General features: G+C 41.5%; 1 protein-coding gene across 1 annotated transcript; it reads right to left on the minus strand.

Annotated features, from left to right (window-relative positions):
- Positions 1–8,254: 8,254 nt before the first annotated feature.
- On the minus strand, positions 8,255–25,189 carry CTSC (cathepsin C). The gene is made up of 7 exons (XM_066175664.1): positions 24,997–25,189; positions 23,883–24,028; positions 15,308–15,474; positions 14,748–14,903; positions 12,684–12,799; positions 10,023–10,154; positions 8,255–9,290 (listed from the first exon to the last, which is right to left on the minus strand). The coding sequence occupies exons 1-7, from the start codon at positions 25,160–25,162 to the stop codon at positions 8,788–8,790; spliced, it is 1,386 nt and encodes a 461-aa protein (XP_066031761.1). The 5' UTR covers positions 25,163–25,189; the 3' UTR covers positions 8,255–8,787.
- Positions 25,190–25,626: the final 437 nt, after the last annotated feature.

Genomic DNA, 25,626 nt, shown 5'->3' on the forward strand with positions numbered 1-25,626 from the left:
GTTTTTATGTGGTCCAGTAGAGCATCTTCCCTCATCAGCCCACTCATCTGTACAGGAAGGCATCACCAACACACTCCAGAAACCTCCCAAGACACAAGTAAGACACAATAAAGCTGTTTATAAAGACGGTGCTGGGCTTGGATTCCTTCCACCTTTTACTAGCTGTTATTTAGCCTGCTAACAGAGTAGCGCTTCAGGGCTCAGCCAGAAAGGCTCCTGAGTGCTGAACAGTGCTCCAGCCCTGGATGGTGGCCAGGCCTGCTCCTGCAAGCCTTATCTCAACAGGAAAGACAAACCAAAAATAGAGATAAGGAGGATAAGTAACACTGTGTGGATCTCAGTTCATCTGGTGAAGGGTTTACAGACTGGGATTTCTGTCAGTGTTCTCAACTGCAAGAAAATTAAAAAAAACCACAGTTTTTTCTGTTTGTTTATGTATGCATACACAGAATATATTCCTTCTATATATTAAAGGAATGTCAGGGCATGTTATGAAGCTGAAACTTTGCATTTTTCTCCAATCTTCTGTTTTTGTAGCTTTTTTTATGAATACATTTCAAAATAAGAAAAAATCCTTAAGTAATTCAGAAATACCAGGAAGGTTTAGTTTTCTCACATTTTCTTGAACACTTTTATCCTGATTTTAGCACTCTTCTCAAACAAAAATAAAAAGAAAAAACCTAACTGTACCCATTCTGGAAGTTATCTTAGCGGTGAGACAGCTGCCCAGCAGTGAGACAGTCTGGTAACCATTTTTTTACCTGATACATAACAAAGAGGCCCATCACCTGTCCTGGGAGAGGCAGCGTTTCTTTTCTTTGTGGAAGTGGGATTGCAGGGAAGGGTGTAAATAAATTAGAGGGTAAACATAATCTTTGCCATACGTGATTGTCCATGAGCTCAAGACAGCACACAAACTAACATTGAGGAAGGGAACTGTACTTGGAGACCTGTAGTTGAACTCTTAAGCCAGAGATTTTGTGGTAATTAACATTGCTTCTCTCTAGCAGCAGTGCAGCAAAACTCAATTCAGCATCTATAGAAGGGGAAAGTAATTCTATTTTAAAACATACATTAACACTCTGACACCCACCTTCTTACAAGTGCCATGCTCCGTGTTAACTTACCCTGCTTACCTATACCCACATATATCACAGCGCTTTGGGCAAGTTTTCTTGCAGCAACAGGATGGAAATGGATGCCAGCTACTCAGCCCCCACCATCTCCTCATCCCTAGATTAGCCTTCAGGTGCTGCTTTTAGAGGAGTCATATACTGCTTCACATCTGTTCCTCTTCCATGAAACATTAGGTTTTGCTTATTAAAGAATCTAGTCTTTTTTTACCTGGAAGTTGCTGAAGAGGGTTTTTCCTTCTTACCATCACCTCTCATTGACATTTGGGGGTTCCCATCTATGAAAAGCTGGACATAACCCAGCAGTGTGTGCTCACGGTGCAGAAAGCCAACCATGTCCTGGGCTGCATGGTCAGCAGGGCAAGAGAGGGGATTCTGCCTCTCTACTCTGCCCTTGAGAGACCCCACCTGGATCACTGTGTCCAGTTCTGGAGTTCTCAACACAAGGATGATATCTTGAAGTGAGCCCAGAGGAGGCGACAAAGATGACTGGAGCCTGGAGCACCTCTCCTACGAAGACAGGCTGGGAGAGCTGGGGTTGCTCAGCCTGGAGAAGACTTTGGGGAGACTTTACTGCAGCCTTCCAGTACATAAAGTGACCTCATAAAAAAGAGGGAGAGGGACTTTTTCATGGGTAGATAGTGATAGGACAATGGGGAACAGTTTTAAATTTAAAAAAAAAGAGATTTAGATTAGATATTAGGAAGAATTTTTTTCCTGTGAGAATGGTGAGGCACTGGCACATTATGTCCAGGGAAGTTGTGGATGTCCCATCCCTGGCAATGTTCAAGGCCAGAATGGATGAGGCCCTGTGCAACTTGGGATAGTGAGTAGCATACATGCTTAAGGGGGAAGGGGAGGCAGTTGGGTCTTTAAGGTCTCTACCAACCCAAACCACTGAATGATTTTTTTTTTTTAAGATTTCTTTTTTTTTTTTTTGGTGTCCCTTGCTTTATTTACTCTTTGTTTCCTGTTCTGGGTGTCCCAATGTACTTCTTGCAGATGTGGTGGAAACTTATTTGCTATCAAATCAGGGGACATCGGGACCTGCTTTTCCTATAGCTCATCTCCTGTTATCCCTCCTGATTCTTCTACACCCTGATGGTCCCATTCATTTTCCATTTGGAGAAGTTTTAATGCTGGTATTACAAACCTCTACAACCCTAAAGGACAGAATGGAGCTCAAGTTCTGGTTTGCCAGCCTCTTTAAAAAAAGAAAAAGAAAGTCACCCTTTCAATGTTACAGCTTAAAAATCAGCCCCCAACAATCACGAAAATGCAATCACCCTATTACTACTTTTCCTCAAGGCAGCAAACATACAAAATAGATACATTCTGTGAAAAAAAAATTAATTGCTTATATTTTATCATGCCACTGCTGAGCTTTATGCATTTGATTTGGCCTTTTAGTCCATTTGTTGTAATTGATTTTTTCCCCTCCCACAAATGGATACAGGTATTATCCTGCTGAAATTTAAACCTGTGCATATAATCCCAAGGTTAACAGAAGGTTTCAGAAAAGCAGAAAGAAAAGTAACTGAGTGACAAAACTCACTAGCCTTATTAATGTATGAGATTTAGAAGGAAATCTTCATGAAAGCAAAATATAATACAGACTGCAGACTTAGTCACCCAAATGTCAAGCTTTTGGAGTATTCCTGTTTATGCCTAAACACCTACAGGGAGAAGTGAGAGAGTCCCAAAATAGGATCAGGATTTTAAGTGGGCTTCAGATTTTCCTGAGATGTGATGCAGAGATAGGTCTGGGAGCAGGAAGTGGTGCAGTCAGACCAAGAGCAGAGTACTGAGTCAAAAGTCAGGAGACGGTTTGGGTATCACCATTCCCAGGTGAAGTAATGGCCTCCTGTGTGCTTTCAGGAAGATTTGCCTTCTGAGATACTCAGCTTCCTCCAGTCACCACTGTTAATGCGAAGAAAAACTTTAAGGAATTCCACGTATAGTCCAGACAAAAAAAAACCCAAACCAACCCTATTTGTTAGAGCAAAATGCTAAACAGAATGATAGAAGGGGCCATCATTTTATGTTAGATTTGCTAGTGTTAAATAAGAGAGAAATAGAAGAGTTAATTAAATGGAGTTTTAAAAAATCCACATACTGCATTCTTATGTATCCTTTGCTAAATATAAAGGTTCTGTACAGTTATTTAATGTCTTTGGGAAGTTTTTCCCATCTAATACAAAGAACATCAAGTTTGGAACTGCTGAACATTTAAGAATGTTCAATGCTTTTCAAGATTCTGAAATCCTCATAGGGCAAAGACAACCCTTTTAATATCTTTTGGTGGTTATGACAGTACTTAAAATTTATCACCTGTCACATTGCTAAAATGATATCAGCCCTTTTACACAGACCTTAAAAGCATTCTCTATTTAATGAGGTAAGTCAGAGGTCCCAAGGATCACTTCAAGCATAAACGTGCACAAATATCTTAAAGTACAAATAGCAAAATCTACTTGGAGAGGAGTGAGCTAAACTATCAGCCCAGTGAAATGTTACCATGAGAGAGAGAGTTTAATTTAGCACGTGCATCTTATGCTAAATAGCATCAGCTGGATCAAGCCAGCTGATCAAAATGAAACAATTAGGAATAACTGGCAGAAGTACGTTATTTCCTATTACAGATATAGAAAAATTCTGCATATGCACATGCCTGTTTCTCTGTAGGCTATACAGAAAGGCTTCAACCTCTCCCTCCTGTACCACCTGTCATTCAGAGGGAACTGATAAAAACTGATGCTCTGTTAATGTCCTGCACCTGACCACCTGCTAAAGCTGCAGGTTATTAATATAATTTTACCGCCATTAAATGCTTTGTACTTTTTTGGAAACCTAAACATACAGATACACATGCTCACAGTGCATCAGCATATCCAGAAGCCACAGTAACCAGCAGAGAAATTGCAGCCTGCTTGAGCTGTAGTCTCCAAAATCTTCTCCTCGGCAGATAAGATACTCTAGCTCTCAGTGAAACAGAGGTATTTAACTCCAAATTCACTGTTTAGAAGGGGTAGTCAAGTATGTTGCGTTATTTCATTCTGCAGTCAAAGCTTCCACCTTCTTTTGTTTATGACATGCTGCTCATATTGCTCAGGATTTGGAAAGGACTTGTGTTTTCTTTTAAATATGCTTAGGCTCAACCTCAAAATATCAAATTCAGGGTCCAAATTGAGATTAACTTATTTTAAAGTAACTCGATACATCTACATGTGTAATGAATGGACTGCAGTAAGGAAAATGCATGTTAGCCATGAACTGGTCTGGGAACAAGAGTGTTCACACCCACAGGCTTTTGGACCTCACTAACACACTTTCTTTTACAACTCAAGTGCTGTTTTGCTCTCCTGGTGCAAATGAAAGCATCAGTAAGGCTGTGGTGCCAGACACATGGTCAGGACAGATCCCCCCACGCAGCCTGAATCCCCCACAGCTGTCCCTGCCCCACTCTTGCAAAACCCTGCAGTTCCCACAGTCACTAGCATACCTGGGCAAACTCCCCCCAAAACTTCCCTCCTCACCCACTGCTGCATCACATCCCTGAGAAGCTCCTGGTATAATATCATGGTCTTCATTACACTCTGGAGACCACATCATTCCCTAACCTATTTCAACCCAAAGTGAGACAGTTCCAGTGGTATTAGGCAGCTCTATCCCTGCAGGTTGTCTAGAACAGAGTTAAGTAAATCCCACTCATTCAGGTGAAAGTAAAATAAGTCATGGCTTTGATGTTTTAACAGGATTTTTTAACACATACCAGAAATGGCTTTTCTGAAGAAATTACTAACTTGATGGGGAAAAAAAAACATGCTACAATGGGCTTTTTTCCTAAAAGAGAAAAATGAAAAACTGAAAACTGAAAATCTTGGTAAAAGCTGCTCTTTTGTAGACTGAAACCACTGAGAAAATGTTTCGTTTATCTTCCTTTTTGTCTTCTAAAACAAATAACACCCCTCCCTCAGCATCTGTTCCTTTTATAAAATACAAAAATTAAGGAAAAAGGCTTTTCACAATTTTGCATTTGACATCCTTGGAAATGTTCCATCAACAATACCTCCAGACTCACCTACAGCCTTGTTTTAATCACATCTTGATCAAAGTAGTTTAGAAATACATCTTAGTATTTTCAGAGGTCATAGGATGTCTCATGTTAGCAGAACTTTCAAAAGTAGTCTAACATTCTTAACTCCATTTTACAAGCTAGCTTTAAAACTCCAGCAGCAGACAAGAAAGCAATGGATAAAGGGTAAGTCATTTAAACAAAAAAAAACCAAAAACAAAACAAAACAAAACAAAACAAAAACAAAACAAAACAAAACAAAACAAAACAAAACAAAACAAAACAAAACAAAACCAAAAAAAAAAAAGCAAGAAGTTACCAAGCTATAACATTCTCCCGAGCTTGCCATTTTAATGACCTCCAATGGTGCACTGGTTTTCTTGTCTTCCCAAGGCCCCTGGAACAACACAACCTTAAAATTATTCAGTCCTAAATTCAGCACTTTGAACAAATCCAGAAAAAAAAAAATCTCTGCTGTTGCTTTATATGATTTTTTTTACATTGTGAAGTTAGACTGACAACTTTGGAAGTTAAATGTCACATTGTGTTTCAAGTTCTCAGGTCACAGAGCAAGGAAGAGTCATAATGACCCTGCCAAGTCTCCATCATAAACCAATTGCATGGGTCCCTGAGCAATTCTGTTGTTAGGGGCAGTCCTCAAACCAGGAAAAATCATTCCACTCCAGTGATGGAGACTCCACAACAGGTCTTAATTATTTTTAAGGATTTATTATACTCACTTTTAAACAGATGTATCTTACTTGTTCCCTGTACGTACTAATTTTCAAAACACCACATTTTTAATATGTGTTTGCTGGCCTGATGATAAGCTTTATTTCCCATGTAAGCATTTATTAGTCACGACATTATCTATTAACCTTCCATGATAAGTCAAATATATTAGGGCTTTACATGTTCACTACAAGACATATCTGCCAACCCTACAATTATTCTCCTGAGCTATAGCATGTTTTCCATTTCAGCTAATGCATTGTTTATAGGAAGAAGCCACATAAACAACCTACATCCACATACCAGCTCCATCAGGCTGACTGACATTCTGCTGTGCAACTCTGGAATACAGAAAACGGGGACATACACACACTGCAGTCAGCCAGAGGCAAGCAACGTCTGATGACAGTTGCTGGGGGCAGTGACAGTGACAGACCATGCTGAGAACACTCCCATCTTCCTATTACCACCGGTGCAGCTGCCACACAAGCAGTGACAGACAGATGAGGGATGTTATTGCTAAGAAAATAACACAGAATGTTACTCAAAACACATGTAATTAACGTGATACAACCCATGGCGAACAGCAAGTGTTTTATCTTCGTAGGGCCATGAGTGTCAGAAACAGTTTGGTGATAAAGAACCAATTTCCTAACAGCTGAAAGATAGTAAAAAAGAAACATCCATCTTTTATATTCTTATTCTCAAGCTAATCTCATGTGCTACAGCTATTAAAAAAATCAAGGAACCTAGCTCCTCTCCCCACCCCTCAAATCTCTAAGCTAAAACAATCCAATGCACAGTATGACCTATTTCAGAAGTCCTTGTTCCACTTCTGGCAAAACACAAGTTCTAAATTTCCAAACAGGTCTTCACAGAACCACAGAACAAGCTGAGCTGGAAGAGACTCACAAGGAACATCACTCCTGGTCCTGTACAGGACATCCCCAAGAGTCACACTATGTGCCTTTGAGCATTGTCCAAACATGTCTTGAAATCTGTCAGGCTTGGTGTTGTGACCACTTCCCTGGGGAGCCTGTTCCAGTGCCCAAGCACCCTCTGGGTGAAGACCATTTTTCTAATAGCCAAACTAAACCTCCCATAACACAACTTCAGGCCATTCCCTTGGGTCCAGTCACTGGTCACCACAGAGAAGAGACCAGTGCTCGCCCCTCCTCTTCCCCTCACCAAGAAGTTGCAGGCTGCAATGAGGTCTCCCCTGTGCCTAATAGACCAAGTGACCCAGCCACTCCTCATGTGGCTTCAAGGCCCTTCACCCTCCTCATGGCCCTCTTCCTCTAATAGCTTTTATCTTTCTTACGTATCTTATGGATCTTTCTTATATTCTTATGTATCTTTCTCACTCCAGATGAGGCTGCCCCAGCTCAGAGCACAGCAGGACATGCTGTGCCTGATGCACCTCAGGACATGCTTGGCCCTCCTGGCTGCCAGGGCACTGCTAGCTTGCATTCAACTTAACATTTAACATTTTTTGGGAGGGGATTGAAAAAACCATGAAGCTATCCTGCTATCCCTGCCCCTCAACTTGAGCAAACTAGAGTCCAGGATTTCTTGTGAAATTCTGCTACTGAAGTGAGTTTTCCCTTCTAAGTTAAATGCGATAGTTTGATTACAGACAACTGTTTCATTTTTCTGCATTTTATGAATTCCCTTACACCTAGAAAAACCACCCATGTGACTGTATTTTACACAGAAAAATACCAAGTAACTTTGGTCACATTTCAATAGAAGGTTACTGAAGAAGTTAGTGTCTGTGTATGGGACTGGCACTCACTTTATGCCATTTCTGTTTCCTCAGGTGAACAGCAAAGACCAGTGCTGCACTAACAAAGTACTGTGTTGCAGCTGAGAAATGGTTAATTCCAAGTGTTGCAATCCCTTCTCTCAACTCTATGTTTCTACCTTATATATTTGAAAGAAACAGAGCAACAGATTAACAGAAAGGATTTAAACAGGATTTCTAGGGAATTAGCAAATTACTCAATGAATTGTCCTACATCCACAGCAAAGACTATTGCACTTCTGGACTTGCTTGATGCTGCTGTGATAGTCTCAGCTTCAGATGCAAGATTACTAGCTCTTCTGCCCTCTCATCCTTCTTCCCCATCAGTTTAGATACTGCTGAAGTAAAAAGTTCTTGATAGGAAGCTCAAAGCTCATAGGTCACCAAAAGAACTAACTTCTTCCACAAATACAAGCTCCTATAGGAGTGGGGTGTTTTTTATTCAACTCTGAAATGATCAATTGGGAAGCACAGCAATAAAATCCAGAACTAGAGTATTCAGAAACAGCCTGAAACTTAGAATTGATTTTTATTGTCATAAGGATTTGACATGCAGTTTTTGCAGGACACTTAGAGCTTTAGAATTTTATTTCATCAGCGTAATTGCTCATTCCCTCCCCAATACACACTTATGTTCCAAATTGCAGTGATTTCCTGATTTCTGAGAAGTAAGGCACTACAGTGTCCCTTCAAAGCAGTTATGGATTATCATAGCAGACACTTCCCTCTGAGATCCGCAGGTCAAGATTTCCCATGGAAAAAAATGCAATTGGTAACTGAAGCTGTATCCAATGATGAGTAACTAATCACCACTGTTACCAAAACAGCCCTTCTGGGTGATCTACTCTCAGACTTAAGAGGAAACCTCCAGTGCACAGAGCAGAATTAATAAGTGTTTACCTTCTCACATATGGAAACTGGTCTACTGTAGAAAAATTCTTTAAAGCTTCTTTTTCAAGCTAGGGGACAGATTTTAACCAGAAGCTTCGACCTTCAGTATGTTCTTATGGCTCAGGACAAGGCACTGCATGAAGACCTTTACATTATAACTTTGGAATAGGAGTTGCAGCCACTGCAATGCTTTCAATTGCACATTCATCAGTGCCACGGCGGATTCTAAAGTACCCATCTTCTCCCCATGAGGTGCCCCAGCTGTTCTTCACAATCCAGAATTTCTCACCACTTTCTGGGTCTTTACCATAGCCCACCAGCAAGACAGCATGATTGGTCAATTCAAAAGGATTTAAACCATCCTGTAGCCCAGTGTGATGGTAGATCCCCTCTTTATAAAGCATGAAATCGTTATAAACCTCAAAGGCAACAGTCATTGGGCCATGCAGAACAAGCTCAAGTTTCATCAAGGCTTCATTGCAGCCTCCATAGAAACCACCAACATAGTGGTACTCAGAGGTGTAGTAGTGGTAGCAGCTGCGCTTGAAAAGGCATGGAGAGTCTTGGGCTGTGTAGGGGAAGCAGTCCTCTTCCACCACACCGAAGTCTTGGACATACTTTCCACCAATGAGATATGGAAAGCCACCATCACAACCTTAACAGAAGAAAGAAAGAAAGAAAAAAAAGTGCTTCTTCCCTTGGAAATTCCATTATTTGAGGTGGGAGACTCTCCCACTTATATCTTTCATAATTCTTTCAAATACAGTATTGAACACACTTCAGTGACCCAGATCATCCTAATTCTCCAGTTAGCTACTACAGCCAGCTTTCTTAAACACACAAGGCAGAATTCACATCTGTGGGAGCTATAATGGGAATACTAATATTTGGACACCTTCCCATCGAATTGCTCCTGACAATCCCTGCCAGCAAGAAAGAACAGCTAGTTACAAGGATTTGTCCTAACAAGGACACAGTCCTCTAGAAAGCTTTAGTCATTGCTTTTGCTCATCTCTTCCCTCCCTCTGAATATGCCATTGGGAGGATATTTAGTTCCATTCTTTCTAGGTAAGCATTGTAATCAGCTACATTTTGAGCCCTACTCCTTCGGTATTTCCCATCTCACAGGCAGATGTAAAATCCAGTAACATCCTAAGCATAAGGGTGACTTCTCCTTGTTCAGTCCCATTGCTGCAGTGAGGTGGGTTGACAACTCTGTTTTTGCTATTTTTTAATTTCAAATAAAGCACTAATGTTTACTAAAGTACAGCCTGCCAAAGACTTTATAAAAAAACTAACTTGCGTGCGATGGGGAAGTTCCAACTAACCTCCTTCTCCAGCATTATTATTACTTGAAAGGTGTCTTTATATAGACCAGCATCCTTACCCTGAGAATACTGGCTGCAAGACACAGCCTGCTGGGGACTGAAGACCGGTTTCTGAGTGTTGTTTGTGAGGATACGTATCCTTGCTTCCAGCATGCCCATGGAGGAAAATGCGTAACAGCTGCCACATGAGCCTGAGAAGGGGAGAAAAAGGAACCACAAGGAGCAGTCAGTAACACAAACAAGGCTACACACCTGCCATCAGGTACATCTATTCCTAAAGTCCACTGAAAAGAGTTAAAACCTACCAGAAAGTGAATAGAACTTGAACACCAATAGAGAAAAAACTTTAGATCTTCATTTAGCTTTTATGCATAAAATTCAAAACCCACTTCTAACAATTTCTCAGGGAACACTGAGCTTATTCAGGAATAAGAGGCAAAGTACTGCTCCAGTGTTTTTCAGCAGTAGCATTTAAGAGCTATCCAATTACCCTATTCCTTCAGAACGAACCTACAGGGACGGCATTAGCAGGGCTGAGAAGGCTCTATCTACCCTTTATGGAGCACATATGCTAAGGAGCAATGAACTATTTGAAGTAAATGCTGACAATATTGTTCTTATTTCAATCTACCAATGGATTTAGTCTTGTAATTTCCAGTTGGAAAAAATATTCCACCTCTACAGCTACCCCTAAAATAACTGACTTTTAAGAGAACAGTGGTATAAACAGCATGTTTGAAATAATGGATTCATCCCTGCTCCCCTTGCTGCCCAAGGGCATGTAATTGTACACTGGCTTTTCAGCGGGACCTTAATTTCCCTTCTGCTTCCTCACAGAGAGTTAAGTCTCCTTACTTTTTCATTAAAATTTAGTATTGCTTCTAGCTTTAGGTCTCTTCACTCTCTAGGACCTTCCTTCCACTCATTAAAAGCCTTTGGAAATGGAATGAAAAGACTCACAGGAAAAACAATTACTTGGATGAGGTCCTATTTTATCTGCTGAATGTCATCAAGGTGCAAGATTTCCTTTTGTTTCCTGACAGTGGGAAAACCAAATACTGCAGAGCTATAAAAAGGAGTGAGCTTTGAGGAACAAAACAAAATACTTTCTCTTGAACTGTGTAGGTGTATAAAAGTAGAGCTATTACAACAGCAAGACTTTGTGAAATTGCACCTTCACTCAGTGAGATGCATCTCGGAAGAGAAGGGAAAAATCAGCCTGAACAGGAAGACTCTTTTCCAGCAGGGCAAAGTGAAGCAGTGGAAGATGCCTCCTACTCACTGTACAGTCGCAGCATCTGAGATGGGCCATGCAGAACACATTGTTATATTATGTGTGCAAAAATGTGAAAAACACAATTCACACAGCCATTTCAGTCTGAAGTCTGCTGGACTGGCTGCTAAATTTCTTTCCTGTTACCACAGTAGTATTTATAAAGTCCACAGAATGACCTCTTTTGCAGGTTTCTGTTTTGTTGTTGGTTTTTTTTTTTTTTTTTGGGGGGGGGGGGAGGGTTTGGTTTGTTGTTGTTGTTGTTGTTGTTGTTGTTTTTTAAGCCTGAAAGCTAAAATTCTAATTTGATGGAGCAGAATGCATGTTCCACAGACATTTAAAATACTCAGCATGGACCCTCAGATTACATAAAAGGTGTAGGAAGCTCTTTTATTGGAAACAACAGACTAATTCTCATTTAGAGAAATTTTGATGTAACACAACAGAGAAAGTGTAAGTCTGAACTGAGTGTTCAATTGTTTGGAAGATAAAAGAGCCCTTGGGACATTCACAGTTCACACCAGGAGAAAACACAGGACTCACACCTACATAGGACCATATAATTTCCTGTTGCCATCTTCCAGTACTTCTACATAGCCAGATATTCCACGAGCCTTCTTATGCTGCTTCTGCTACCAGGAGTACAGCAGGCAGTATTTGTCAGAATAACTAAGCCATAAATGAGGGATTGGTGATTTAAGTCACCCCTTTCCCACCATGCTAATGCTATGTTTCCTTCCCCCAAAAGCTGCCACCAGATAGCTACCAGTAGATGCAAATTTATGGTGGCACAGGAAGGGACACATTAACGGAGCTCACTCCTGGTCTCTATTATATAAATTTATAGTTCAGGCAACTCATACCACAGTGCTAGAAACACTCCCAACAGAATCAACACATACCAGCATGGTTCTTACCAGTATTAAGTTCTTACCCGTATTTTATCTTTATCATTGTCTGCAATTTTCATAGTGACTAATATCTCCTCTTGCAACCAGCCAGTTAAGTAACACCTGAATTTATCTGGGTGATAAGTTTTGGAGGCAGTATAAACAATTTTCATGGGTTTATTCATTAAAGCTGCACGATAATTTGCCATCAAAAGAAATCAGAGAAAAAATGAAATTTACATCAGATCAGTCAGGTGCAAAAAAATGGACAAGATTGTTTGGACAAAACTTGACAGCTGTGTTTATGCAGGGTACTGTCGTAATTGGCTTTCACTCCAGCAAGCCAGCACTGTCTGGACAAGCCAGTACCACCTCCTATTTTGGTACAGCGTTGTTATCCAGGACTCCACCCAGTTTCCATGGGTTATTCACAGTAAAGGTGCAATCTGTCAGCTGTCAGCAAGACACTAGGCAAAACCTTCTGGTTAGCAGCAAATTACAAACATCAAAGGATTTTTAGAACATTGAATTCAGAGGTTTTATTTATTCATTTTTACCTTGATTCCGAACAGGGCTGACATAATTGACACCATTCACATTTCTCCAGTCCCAGGATTCTGGCAAGCTTGAAACTTTCTTGAGTAACTCAGGTGTTAGAGGTGCAGGCTTTGGTCTAAAGAGGAGAAAGTGCTTTTGAGAAGAAACACATCACACTCTAGGCAAGGAAACAATTACATAACACTCAGTTTTCATCTTTGGCTTCTACTAGTTGGACTTGCTTCACACTATACAATTTAAAATAGCCTCCATCTAAAGGGAGTGGGTGCCAATATGAAGAGATAAGCTTGAGCAGGATTCAAGACCTACTCAAATTGCTCCCTGAGGGAACTATATTATTAACTAACCACTGTTGAGGACTACATTCAGTGCAGGTAGTTCAGTTTGTGAGTTGCAGTGTGAACTTCAAAGTGAGTTCTGGGTGGCAAAATCTTTTTATATAACAAAGGGAGCAGGGACCTGTGATGACAGGGCACTCAGGGAGGACCCCAGACTTTCCCACACTTAAGGCTGGGGTTATAACAGCCCAGGGGCTTCTTTGTTTGGGGTCCCTCCTCAGAGGGACCCAGTCTGGACTACTGTTTTACTATTTAGTTATTGCACTAAGATTAAATTATTTTAATGACCTGGACACCTGAGACTCTGCTATGGGAAGAAACCCTGGTGTGACTGCTAGTGTGGGGTGCAGCTGCAAAGGGGCCTCGGTCCCAGCTCAGGTGGTGAGAGTATGACTGCCAGAGAGGCTGCTGGCTCGTCCAACAGGGGAGTTCCCTTAACATCCACAAGCTGCTGAGGTAAAGTACTTTTGCACCAATCTGAAGTGTTGAGGTAACTGCCAGAGATTATAGCAACACAGTTCTGCAACAGCTATTCTATTGCAATCACAAAGTATGTAGAATATCTGACTGCAGAAACCATCTTGCCTGGCAGCAACTATAGTTTCACTTCAGGCACAGGCATGGTTTACACTGACAATTCACTAACTGCAGTTCCACTTACCCTGGAGATTTCCCTGGAGCAAGTTTTTACTGTGGCTGTTGAAGAAATATTGAATGTTACTTGCCCCCATCTACCACCTGCAGCCAAGTGATGCTCATATCAGCAAGACAAGAGCCTCCTGCATTCAACTTTCACACCAGACACTGGAGTTCATTTTGAAAGCAGGAGAGGGCCAACCAAATACTGTTATGGTACTGCATGGGTGGAAGAGCTTCCAAATAGGTTACTCTATTTAAGATCATCATTATAGATTTCTATCTATACAATGAAACCATAATCTGCATGATATTCCCATGCAAATCAAAATTTTTATTTTATAGTAGGACCTTCTTCAACAAACATATGATTGCCACAGTTAGGAAAAGTAAGTAGCAATCCTACTCACAGAAATACCAAGAGGTGAAAAAGCAAAACTATGAAAAAGGTAAGACAGCTATTAAAGAAGGGAATCTTTAGATCAAAAATCTCTAGTTCTCAAATTCTGTAGAGGATGATGTACCCATTCACATTACCACTCTCAGCTAAGTAATCTGCAAGACTCTGAAGGCATTCTCAGGGCTACTTTCATGCTTCTTCACTGAGACACTCTACCCCTGCTAGAGGATTCTTGTTGCAGGCATGGCAAATTATGAAAGTAACCAGGGGATTTCCTCAGAAATCTTTGATATTCATGTTTAGGAGCAGAGAAGAGTTCACAGCTTTTTAACTGCAATTATGAACCAAGAGAATTGAGACGAAGCACAAGCAGAAACTCTCGACTATGGCAAGCAGCTGAAGAGCAGACAGCTCAGTGAGATGATAACTGAGACTGTTCCCACTTCTTCCTGGCACATATGGGTTCAGCAGCGAGTTATTGGGCAAGACTAAAGGGCAGGTGACTCTATTTATGAGACAACAGATGCTCTGAATAATCAAATGAAAAATATGTTTCCACCCATGAACATGAACTGGAAGGCCTTGAAACTTGATTAAACATCTGAACTAAACACAGCTAAGAGCTACAACAAATACAAGCAGACTCTTGGCAGCAGTGGGGTTTGTTGCAGAACTAAGTGTCTTATTACCTTGGAACTCTGGAATAGAGACCCCCAGCTCTTTTAGTTAGTTCTTCCAGGGCAAAATTCTCATACTCCTTGTATCTTGTCGCTCTCCATGACTTCTGGTGAGCATTGATAGCATTTACAAAGTCGAAGTTGTGTGCGTAACGTCTGTGGGAGAGTCTGCGAACAAAAGGAACCAAGTAAGAAAAGGATAGGGATTGAAACTAAAGGTGTTCTCTAAACTGAATACGTAACTCTGGAAGTGTCTTCTGGTATGAACTGATAAAGAAACATGGAATTACTGGATCAAGGCAAGGTTTCTAAAACTTGAGACAGACTAGATATAAGCAGCTTCCTTAGACATGCCAGATTTATGACAGGGCCTCACCACAGACCGAAGGAGAAACTGTGAGGCAACAGGCAAACCCTCCTCTCTCCTTGTGCATTCAGGTTTATTTCCAACATTAACACTGGCATTAACTTTGCCCTCAGTACTGGAATTGGTTCTTACAATTTTAGCTAAAACTTCAAGCACTGTTATGAAACATTTTATTCCAGTAAAAGGTCATTTATCTGTTCCTTACCTTCCCCTGGGCTTCTGGAGAGGTAGCTCATGGATGTGAACATCGGACGGAGATGAAGAAATCTTGTGTCCTGTGAAACAAGCCCAGTTGTGGCCAAGTACATCATGCACCCACCCTGGTAGGGTCTCATTACAGTAGCTGGTTACATTCTGGCCTTCCTTTTTGTACTGTAATGTGAAGAAGTTATGCTTGTGTTGAGCAGATGCATTTGTTAGCATACCCACAGTCCCCCACCCACTCACAGCTGCTTCTTCCTGCCTGTGTTTCACAGGAAGTGGCCAAACACACCCCAGAGGTTAAGATGAAAGAAACTGCTATTTGCCAAATAGCAGATAAATGCAATTGGGTTGTGACTTGCACTTTTAGCAAAAAAGGATGCATTCATACCATTATCAACTAACCTATGGTAATCATTTGGGTGCAACAGTTACTTTCTCAGCAAGATGTGAAACACCTCCTAGTACTCAACCTTCTCTTCAAGGCCCTCAGATTTCTTATGTCAAATGTGTGACCAGTAGAGGTAATCTGGATGGCCACAGAAGTTTAAGAAACTACGACTCAAACGGGGAGGACGGCAAGTTTGTCATCCAGTAACCTCACAAAAAAACATGTACTATTTCTGTTTTACAAATTATGTACTACTTATGCACTGTTATTGTTTCACAAGTCAAAACGAAAGATGAAACTTCCAGCCACATTTTAGGTTTGAGCTGTGATGTCAAAGCATCAAGAAACAATTTCACAGGAACTATCAAAATAAGACATTAAGAAACTATGCACCCTTGAGAACATCTCATTTAAAGTTTGCAGCAGAGACTGCTACTAAAGCCTCAGGTCCTGAGTCCTAATACTTCCTTGTTCAGCCATACAACTCTTCATTTTACCACTGAAGAGGAGCAATAATTTAATAAATTCAGTAAAATGTGTCCTCATACAACAGGTACCACTAACACTTTGCCCAGCTACATAAATTTTCTGGATTAGCAACTCTCTGACAACAGAATGTCTCACTATGGGGGTGTGTGTGGCTCTTTACTCATTATTCATCTCTTAAGGTTAAAGTGTTTTGTGTAAGGTTGTAGTGTTTTGTATTACACTACAAAGGCACCTGAAAATCCCATGCAACAAAGGCTTTAACTTTACTCTTCTAATCACAGAAAAAAAAAAACCAAAACAAACTAAAACACTTATACAGAATTCAAGTTTCCTAGTCCAAGAAAACTTCATTAAATGTTATCCTATTCAAACTGTACATGTACAACCATAGAGGGATTCTGTAAATATATTTCAACAAAATGTTTGCTCAGCTTCTTTACGGAAGAAAGTGGTGGCTTACATGAAGGAAATGCCCCAAAGTGGAAAAGATTAATTAAAGAGACTGGGAGGTTTGTGACTGTTTTGAGGTTTGTTGAGGTTTTCTGAGAAATCCAAAGGAGAACTTACGGTGAAATATTTAGGGTTATTGATCAGAAGAATAAAATTAGAGGTTAATCCTCTGTCTGTTTTGTAACAATGGGAATTTCCTTTGTGCCCAGTCTGGAGGATGGAAAGGCAACATAAACAAGTGTGTTTGCTGGCTGGAGCAGGGTGGGGGCACTAGAAGGCTGAGTGGTTGCCTTGTCCTATTCTTTCTTTATTACTGTGCAAGACTGCCCAATGTGGGAAATAACCACACTTGGCCCAATACCAAGGGCAAGGTCCAGAGATGACTTTTGAGAAACACTCTCTTCACAACAGCAAAACTAGAATTCCAGACACTTCCAAAAGCAACAGGCAGTGACTCTGCATCTAATTTACTGTGAGATCACTTTTCCGTCTCTACATGACTGTAAAAATTAATACCTGGTTTTATTTTTTCCTATCTAAATTTTAATTTTCCAGATTAAAACAGTTCAGCCATTCTCAATAAGCATAGGCTTTCAATCTGAATACCTGAAGATTACTGGGGGAACTGGCCTGCTTCCTGCAACAATCTTGCCTTGCATAGCGTTAATCTGAATTAAAACCAGTAAGAGAGATTTGGGGCTTATCTTCACGGAAAAAAAGGCAATGGGTTATCTGCTAACTAGCAACTTAAAACACCAAAAAAATCAAAAAATGTGTTTTTCTCCTAGAAATCCCTCTCCCTTTCCAGAGATAAAATTCATTGTTTCTTTTAAAGACACAGAGAGAGAAGCAGAATAGCATTCACACCATCTGTGCAAACTATCTTTCAGGAAAGTGAATGTAGAGAATTTCTTGCACTGTTCTTTCAGTTCACATGTATCAACAAAACTAAAAAGGAGGTGAAGGGACAGCCAGTAGCAATGCTTCAATATAAAAAAGACATAAAAGCCAATTTCAGACAATTTTGTCTGTGTAGAAGCCTAAAATTAGGCAATTCAAGTCCTCTGTAGCTACCTTTTTGTACAGTGCCAGACTAAGCTATTACTACTAAAATGACTTTGAAAAGTGGGCATGGAGACTTTGAGAGCATAACACATGAATGACACTTGGATAAGGGGAGTTTCAACTCCAAAGAACAATGTATCTATGAAATGAAAATATACCTACATAAGGACACAATTTGCCTTCCCCTCACCTCTGACTTTTAATCGACAGTCACTGATGTAGACAACTGGCAAACAAGCGTTAAAAAAAAACCCCAAAACTCATCAGCGCCCTAACAATGATGCCCACTGCCTACCAGAAGGTACACCATAAAATCATTGCTAAAACAACTTCACTAAGAAATGCAGCATTCATTTCTCCTAGTGAAGGACTGCCAGATGAGATCTAGGAAAACTGACTGTACCAGCTTTAGAGGACTGACTACGAGTACACCTGCCCAGCTAACAGCCAGTCACATGGCAGGGATATGGCAGGATTGCACAAGCTACAGCTGACTCAGGTGGATGTGAATTACAATGGCAGACTCAACAGCAGCTGTCAGCACAGTACCCAAAACATCAGAGAGCCCACCCCAGAACAGCATCCTTCATGGAGGGTAACAGCCAGACAGCTGTGACCACCAGCAACTGCTGGACAACTGCTTGCACACAATTCTCTGCAGCTTTTAAAGACGGTTTTCATTTTTGAGTTAAGACCACTGCAGCTGTGTTACGAGATAATTTCATCAGCCAAGGCTCACATCTGCAGCATTAACTCAATCCAGCCACCTGACCAATCTAGGATAACTCCCTTAGAAAAGCACCTAAACTACATTCATAGTTCCAATTCTGAGCTTAGAAAACAGTAAAATTTAATTCTATTTCAAATGCATATTTTTCTCAAGCCTGACAACTCATGTTGTTTTGCCTAACACCAAAATTTAGCCAAGCCATGCCAACATTAATCTTAAAAGACTTCATGTATATAAACATATAAACCTTCTAAGCTTTATATTAGATATCTAAACCCAGGTAAGCTTTTCAGTGAAGTACACTTTTAATAAAGTCTCTCCTGTGTTGGCCATCATGACATCATCTAACTACATGTTCAATTCTAGTCCTCGTAAAAACCATAATTGTTTAAAGCTTTTTTAAAATCTTTAATCTTACCAAGAGGAAAGCAAGAAAGGATGGAGACCTTATTAGTCACAGCATTTTAATGGGAATTCAGCAGTGCCACATAGAGAGGCAATCATGCCACCCTCTTTGAAATCTACTGTTCTCAATTTAAGCAATGCCTGGGCAATAAGCCAACCTGAGCTCCAGGAGGCAGGACTACCCTAGACATTAAACCTGGTGGAATGAATTATCTCTCAAATTTACAGGTGTGCCTATGCATTTTACCATGAGAAGCACACACTGAATGAGAACAGAGCTGCAGATTTCCAGATGCCCTAATACACAAAAAGAGATGCAGATGATGCTACCAGAACCAACTACTGCATCTTGCTGCCCAATATAAAATGTAAGCAGACATCAACTCCAGGTGGATTTTCTTTTCTTTCTAGGAAATACTCTGCAATTCTGAGTTTTCTGCTTTCAGATTTACACTTCAGGAAAGCAGAAGCTGCTCACTGCCAGTTAAGCAAGCCCAAATTAGACAGGTTAAAAGCTGACTTTCAATTGATTTGCAGGATGATTAAATAGCATTAGCAACTCTAGCACTTCTACTTTAGCAACATGAAATGAAATGCATCCAGGTTTGGGTTTTCTTTTTTTTTCATATCCTGAAAACTTAAACATTAACTGCTATTACTTATCTAGGCTGTTTGTTTCAGAACAGCAGTCCTTGATTTTAACCAAATTTGGGAGCATTGGAGAAGAGAGAAAAAGATATGCCAAAGATGTCACCAAGTCAGTTTGGAAAAGATTAGTAACCAGAGTGGTGAAATATTCTAAAATCTATCTCTGTCTCTTTCTCTCTCTCTCCCTTTTTTTTTTTTTTTTTTTTTTTTTTTTTTTTTTTTTTTTTTGTTTCCTGAAGTAGTTCTAACATTTCAGTATGAAAAAATGCCAGACTTTTGGTATTTGCTAAAGAACATCTCAGGAGTCAGAAGTAGAACCACTTCGCTTAAGGGACAAACAGTGAGAAACTTATGAGACTGTCTCATCTCAAAGTGGTAGTCTTAACAATAAATAAATACCTCAAAGACATCAAGTAATTGAAACAAGCTGGCCTCAACTTTTCTTTCAGCCTCACTCCAGCTTTTTATGTTATGCTGTTCCTATTTCTTTTGCCACCCCTAGGGGGTAAAAAAAAAGTCTCTTTAACGCTTTATATATATTACATAACTCTAAAGAATCCTTGTATCATCCAGCAGAAGCACATGATCAGGCTTCTGCCACGAGTAAGTACACTAACTTCACATCCAAGTTCAGTACTGGGATGTCTTAGAAGCACACATTAAACAAGTTATTTTGTGCTAGAAGCAGAACGCAAGAATGCAGAATGCAAGAATACAGTAGGATGCTACATTTAGTTCGGCTAACTTTAATTCTGTGTACAACAATAGTTAAAAAAAAAAATGCTGTTAGAGTATCTTTACTTCAGATACTAAAGTAAACTGAGGAAAAAATAGAATTGATAAGCTCAACCAATCCACTCCTTTGATGTATAAAGTCATTTCCCCACAGGCCTCAAGTGAAAGAACAAATACCTTGTAAAGGCAATGAGACCCTACAAGATTTCAGTGGTTGTCTGTTCAGTAAGCCACAGGAACAAAAAGCTACTAAAAACTCATTGGAATATGCATAGCCAAACAGGCTGTGTCCGTATCTACAGAGTACAGTAGCTCTGATAAAGCCAACACTTAGACAAGCCCACAGCACTCTTGTCAGTAACTAACAGCTTAATTATTGAACACTAGGAAAAAACCACATTGGAGGTTCAATTAGAAGAAGTGGCACTTCTATGCCTGAAACTCACCAAGTACTATATTAGCTTAAATACTGCTGCTCATTCCACCTGGCAAATCCTCCCTCTGCTGAATCTCAGACTTGTTGTATTTCTATTTCATATGTAATCCAATATTTACTGAATTAAAAGTGAACAGATATGCAGTTAAAAATGTCACAAGGTCAAGCAGTTTGTAAGGAACCACTTCCTCCCTCTAAGTGCCCACTGATAGTTGTGAAATCGGGAGTTTTGCAGACAGACACATTGCGTGTTCTTGCTCCATAACAGCAAGTAGTTGTCTGCAGCAAAAAATGCATTTAGTAAGTGCTGCGGTATTTCCTCATGATTCTCAGCAGTAGACTTGCATCTTGGTAATCTGTTGTTTTTTTTTACAGCAGCAAAATTATTAGAGAGGGTAACTGAACTGGGCTCTAATCCTCTAACGCGTCCCTATGGTGTTTAAGGAAAGAAGTCTTTAATTTAAATACATCCTGCTGATGAATTCCCCATTAATGAGCAATGACCCAAACAATTGCTATTTCTTAATATTGAAGCTAACTTTAAAACTAAGAATTAATCCATTAGCTAACAAAGGGCAGAGACACATGCATGACCATAAAATGCAAGGTATGGTGTACTGCTACTGCTCAGGTGTATATTTGACTTATATTGTTTAGAGCAGCAAGATGAATCAGATGACCACCAGAAGCTCTTTTCAGCCTAAACTATTCTGTAACAGTTTTGGTATGCTATTTTAAGAGTACTTTTGCAAATCAATGCAATACATGAAATCAATGCAATACATGATAAAAGTGCTTATGAGTCACTTGACTTAGTGCTCATCTTCTGGGGATGTATTTCACAAGGTATGGACAGCAGCAGCCTTCAGTGACTCTCAGCTGTCTTCAAATTGGCGACTAACAGATCCATCTATATCCAAGAGCAGGCCACACTGTTTCTGTGATTAAATTCCACACACACAGGAATTTGACTGATAACCAGCAACTCTTTTACTGCCTAGCATATTGGCTTGAGAAACAACTCTGTATTTCCATGTAAAACATCAGCCCAAATTCTGCTAGTTCAACTACATTCTCCTTGGATGAGTCCAACACTGACCGCTGAATCCTCCCAGCCAGAGATGACACCTCAAAACCAAGTTAATGGACAACACTACAGCACACAGTGCTCCGCTGTCCTCACGTAGGCAGCAACTCCTGCCACTTTTGAGACAGGTCCTCCCACTGTAGGTGAGCTCAAAGACCTGTTCCTGCCTGAGAAGTTTCAGAGTAATTCTGCTCAGTTAGATTACCCTTCAGTGTCTGTGCAATTTCTGCTGTATCACCTGCCAAACCTATGAGGAGTGCACATCACGGCAATATAATTTCAATATTTTACAAAGATGAGAAGGTCCATCAGGTGTTTCTCATATTTTGCTTCTGCTCAAGTACAAGACCCTGTCTTGTTTAAAAAATTGCATTCTTATTTTCAAAATTTCCAGTTTTAAGAGCGCACTAGGTCTTGACAGTCAATTTTATTTATATTTTATTTATTTATACACATATCAGATTTGTCACGAAAACAGTGCTGTTAATGCAGAGATGTTTTAGTTTAGCTGAGCAATGTTAACACAGCACCAAGGCCTCTTCTGCTCCCCAGACAGCTCTGACAGCAAACAGGCTGGGGGTGCATAAGAAATTGGGGGGGAACACAGCTGGGAAAGCCAACCCCAACTGACCAAAGAGATATTCCATGCTGAACAATATCATGCATAGAAATAAAAGCTGGGGAAAGGAGAAAAGAACTTCTTATGTAACAGTTGTCCACGATGAAACCCTGCTTTCCCAGAAATTGCTGAACAACTGCTTACTATGGTGATAAGTTATCCTGGTGGCAAACAGTGAATGAATTCCTCATTTTGCTTCACTTGCATACACACACAGCTTTTGCTTTACCTATTAAAGTACCTGTAAGTTTTTGCACTTCTATCCTTCCAATTCACTCCCCCAATGCACTGAGTAGTGCTTTATTTCCTGAAGTTAACCTACAATGAGCATGTAAAAAACTTCCCCAGTAGTTGTGCTGAACACTCTGTACAGTCCTTTCCCTTACATGAGGCCAAATCAGCACAGATGAAAGCTGCAAGGAGGTTGCAGTTAAACTGGAGCCTTCTCTGTAATTTCTGTTCAGTAAGGATGCCAGTTCTGCTGAAAGAGTGGATCACTCACTTTTGTTAACACCTCTAAACACTGACTTTAAAACAGTTGCTGTAAAATAAGCCACCTACCATGGCTCCCAGAAAGATAATTTAGAGCAAAAATTATTTCTTCACCATCAGCATTACCCAAAGCTCAGAGGTTTTATGCCTGGCAAGGCCTGAATGTTTACTGTTGACTCATCCAAAGTCAGACACGAGATTACGCTTCCTGAAAGGACCAAAAACACATTCATTGTTCCTGCCCAGGGCTGCACTCACCAGCTGAGAAGCCCTGCTGCACAAAGCATCTGTCTTCCAGGTAGTAAAGCCATCCTGCAGAGATTACTTCAAATCACCCTTCAGATTCATCATGTCACTCATCAGGACAGCACCAGAGCGCTCCTAACAAGAGTGTTTTCTCCTGTCTAAGCCCTGCATACCATCACTGTTTTCAGCTTGACCTGAAGGCATTTACAGGGACTGAAGAGAACAGTATTACTCCTAAGGAACAATTAGAGGCAGCAGAAAGGTTCCTTAGATATTAGAGTAGTATTCCAAAATAAAATTTATAGATCCCAGAAATCCTCCATCAAGGAGGATAGATGGCTCTAAAGTTTCCATGCATTTGACAATATCTGTAAAGAAAAGATAAAATCAGTGGTATTTCCTATTTGATTTGGGTCCACACAGGGTTAAAAAAATAAAAAAATAAAAAATTCCAGGCTACCAGAAAAGTTAGTTTCATTAAGGCCTTCAATTGCTTTAGGCATGCCCAGAAAGGAAAGTATCAGCACCTGTATTTTTTTCAGATAATGGCCAGTGTGGAATACTTTTCCCCTCTCTCTGCTCCCTACCCAACCACTGATCACTGTTTCCATATGTTCAACACAAGAAAAGAAGAAATCCTTTATCTGGTATTCCAGGAAAACCTTAGAACCAAAGATAATCAAATGTCTGAACTGACCCACTGTGGCATGTAGAGACTGAAGAGCAACCTAACTACAGGACATTTTGGCAACAGCCAGTGGAGTAGAACACACCAGGTTAACTCACCTTAAAAAATGCAAACCATTTGTAGTCATTTACCACAACTTCAAAGCCTTGATTGTAAATCAAAGTGAAGAAACCATAGTTGCCCAGACTATCCTGAGCCACATCTAGCTTCTGAAGATTAACAACCACCTTTTTCTCCACAGGCCCTAAAAGAAAGAAAGAAAACATCATGGCATGATTACTGTATGGAAGAGACAAAAATAATAATTAAAAAAAATATAAAGGATGTTGTAACATTTATTTTATTCCTGAGCATGCTAAAATACACTAGTGGAATACAGTCTTCTGCAAAAGGGCATCGAGACACTTCAGAACCTCCACTTCAGTCAGTGGGTCTACATGTTCATTTCTTCCACTGCTAGACAGTATCTGCATTTTTTATTAGCAGCAGCACCAAACAGCTGTGACTGGGAAAAACCAGCTTGTCTAAACAGAATTTGGTGTAGAGCTACAAAGGTTTTGGATGCTGTATCACTCAGACACTGTGTCTGCAATGACAGCTCTTCCCCTACAACATCTGGGATGAGGCATCCTACACTCCTTCACACCAATGCTCCAACCCTACCACGCACCTCACCTCCACTGCTGGTACTGCCACTTGTCTCCTCTGATCAAAAAGCAGATGACACAGGAAAATGCGAAGCATCTACTATTTTTAAAATGACACCGACATAGCATCATTAAATAGTAACTCCCCACTACTATTATCCCCTCGAGGGAAGAGCTATTTCCATCTCTCTGGATCCTGTCGGGCTTCCCCGACTGCCAGCTCTGACAGCCTCCCAGGAGGTGCACAAGTGTCACCCTCTCCTGCTGGGAACAGCCACTGCCCGGGCAGGCAGAGCCTCGCAGGATGGCACCTGTGGGAGAGGGGCAGTGAGCCGGCATGAGTCATGGGGCCCACGGAGAGGCCTAGTCGGAACAAACAAGAGAAACAAAACCGCACGCTAAGGTGGAACTGCAACAGCGCAGGAAAGCCGCCTCCCCCGCCTTTGCCGGCTCCGGGGGCTCCGGGCCCGGAACGGCCGCTGCCCCCGCCCGGCTCCCGGGAACATCTCTAGACCGCCCGCGGCCCCGCAGGGAGGGAGCCGGCCGGGGCCCGCCGCGCTCTCACCCGCCTGCGAGCAGTTGCCGTGGCGGCCGCCGGCCCGCCAGACGCGGAGCTCCCAGGCGCCCAGCAGGTCGGCGAAGGAGCAGTTCGCCGGCGTGTCGCCCAGCACGGCCGCGGGCAGCGCCGCCAGCAGCACCAGCGCCAAGCCCCACAGCGCCCAGCCCGCCATCGCGCCGCGCCGAGCCGAGCCGAACGCGCCCGGCCGCTGCCGCTCCCCGCCCCCGCCCCTGGCCCGCCCCGGCCGGGCCTCCTCCCCGCAGGGTGTCCTTCCCAAAGGTCGTCCTCTTCTGCAGAGCACGTACGCCTCACCAAAGGGCGCCGTCCCCGACAGTGGGCGTCCTCTTCCCCGAAACCCATCCACCTCCCCAAAGGGCATCCTCCGGCCCAAGCTCCCCTGCCCAAGCCTAAGGCTCGGCAAGTCGCCTCAGGGCTCGTTCCCGCTGCCACTGCAGGTTTATGTCTTGCTGCTCTGGAGGACGAGGCCTCTTGTTCGCCATGGGTTTAGCAGCACGAAGTGACTCCGAGTTTCCGCAGCAGTCACGTATCACAGCCAGGAAACCATGCGGCACGAACCCTGCTCGGGTGTCCCCAGGTATCCCCAGGACCCTGCGCCACCTCTGAGACCCTTGTACT

This window comes from Chamaea fasciata, unplaced genomic scaffold (genome assembly GCF_029207755.1).
Source record: "Chamaea fasciata isolate MVZ Bird 193981 ecotype frontalis unplaced genomic scaffold, bChaFas1.0.hap1 SCAF_2, whole genome shotgun sequence".
Taxonomy (NCBI): domain Eukaryota; kingdom Metazoa; phylum Chordata; class Aves; order Passeriformes; family Sylviidae; genus Chamaea; species Chamaea fasciata.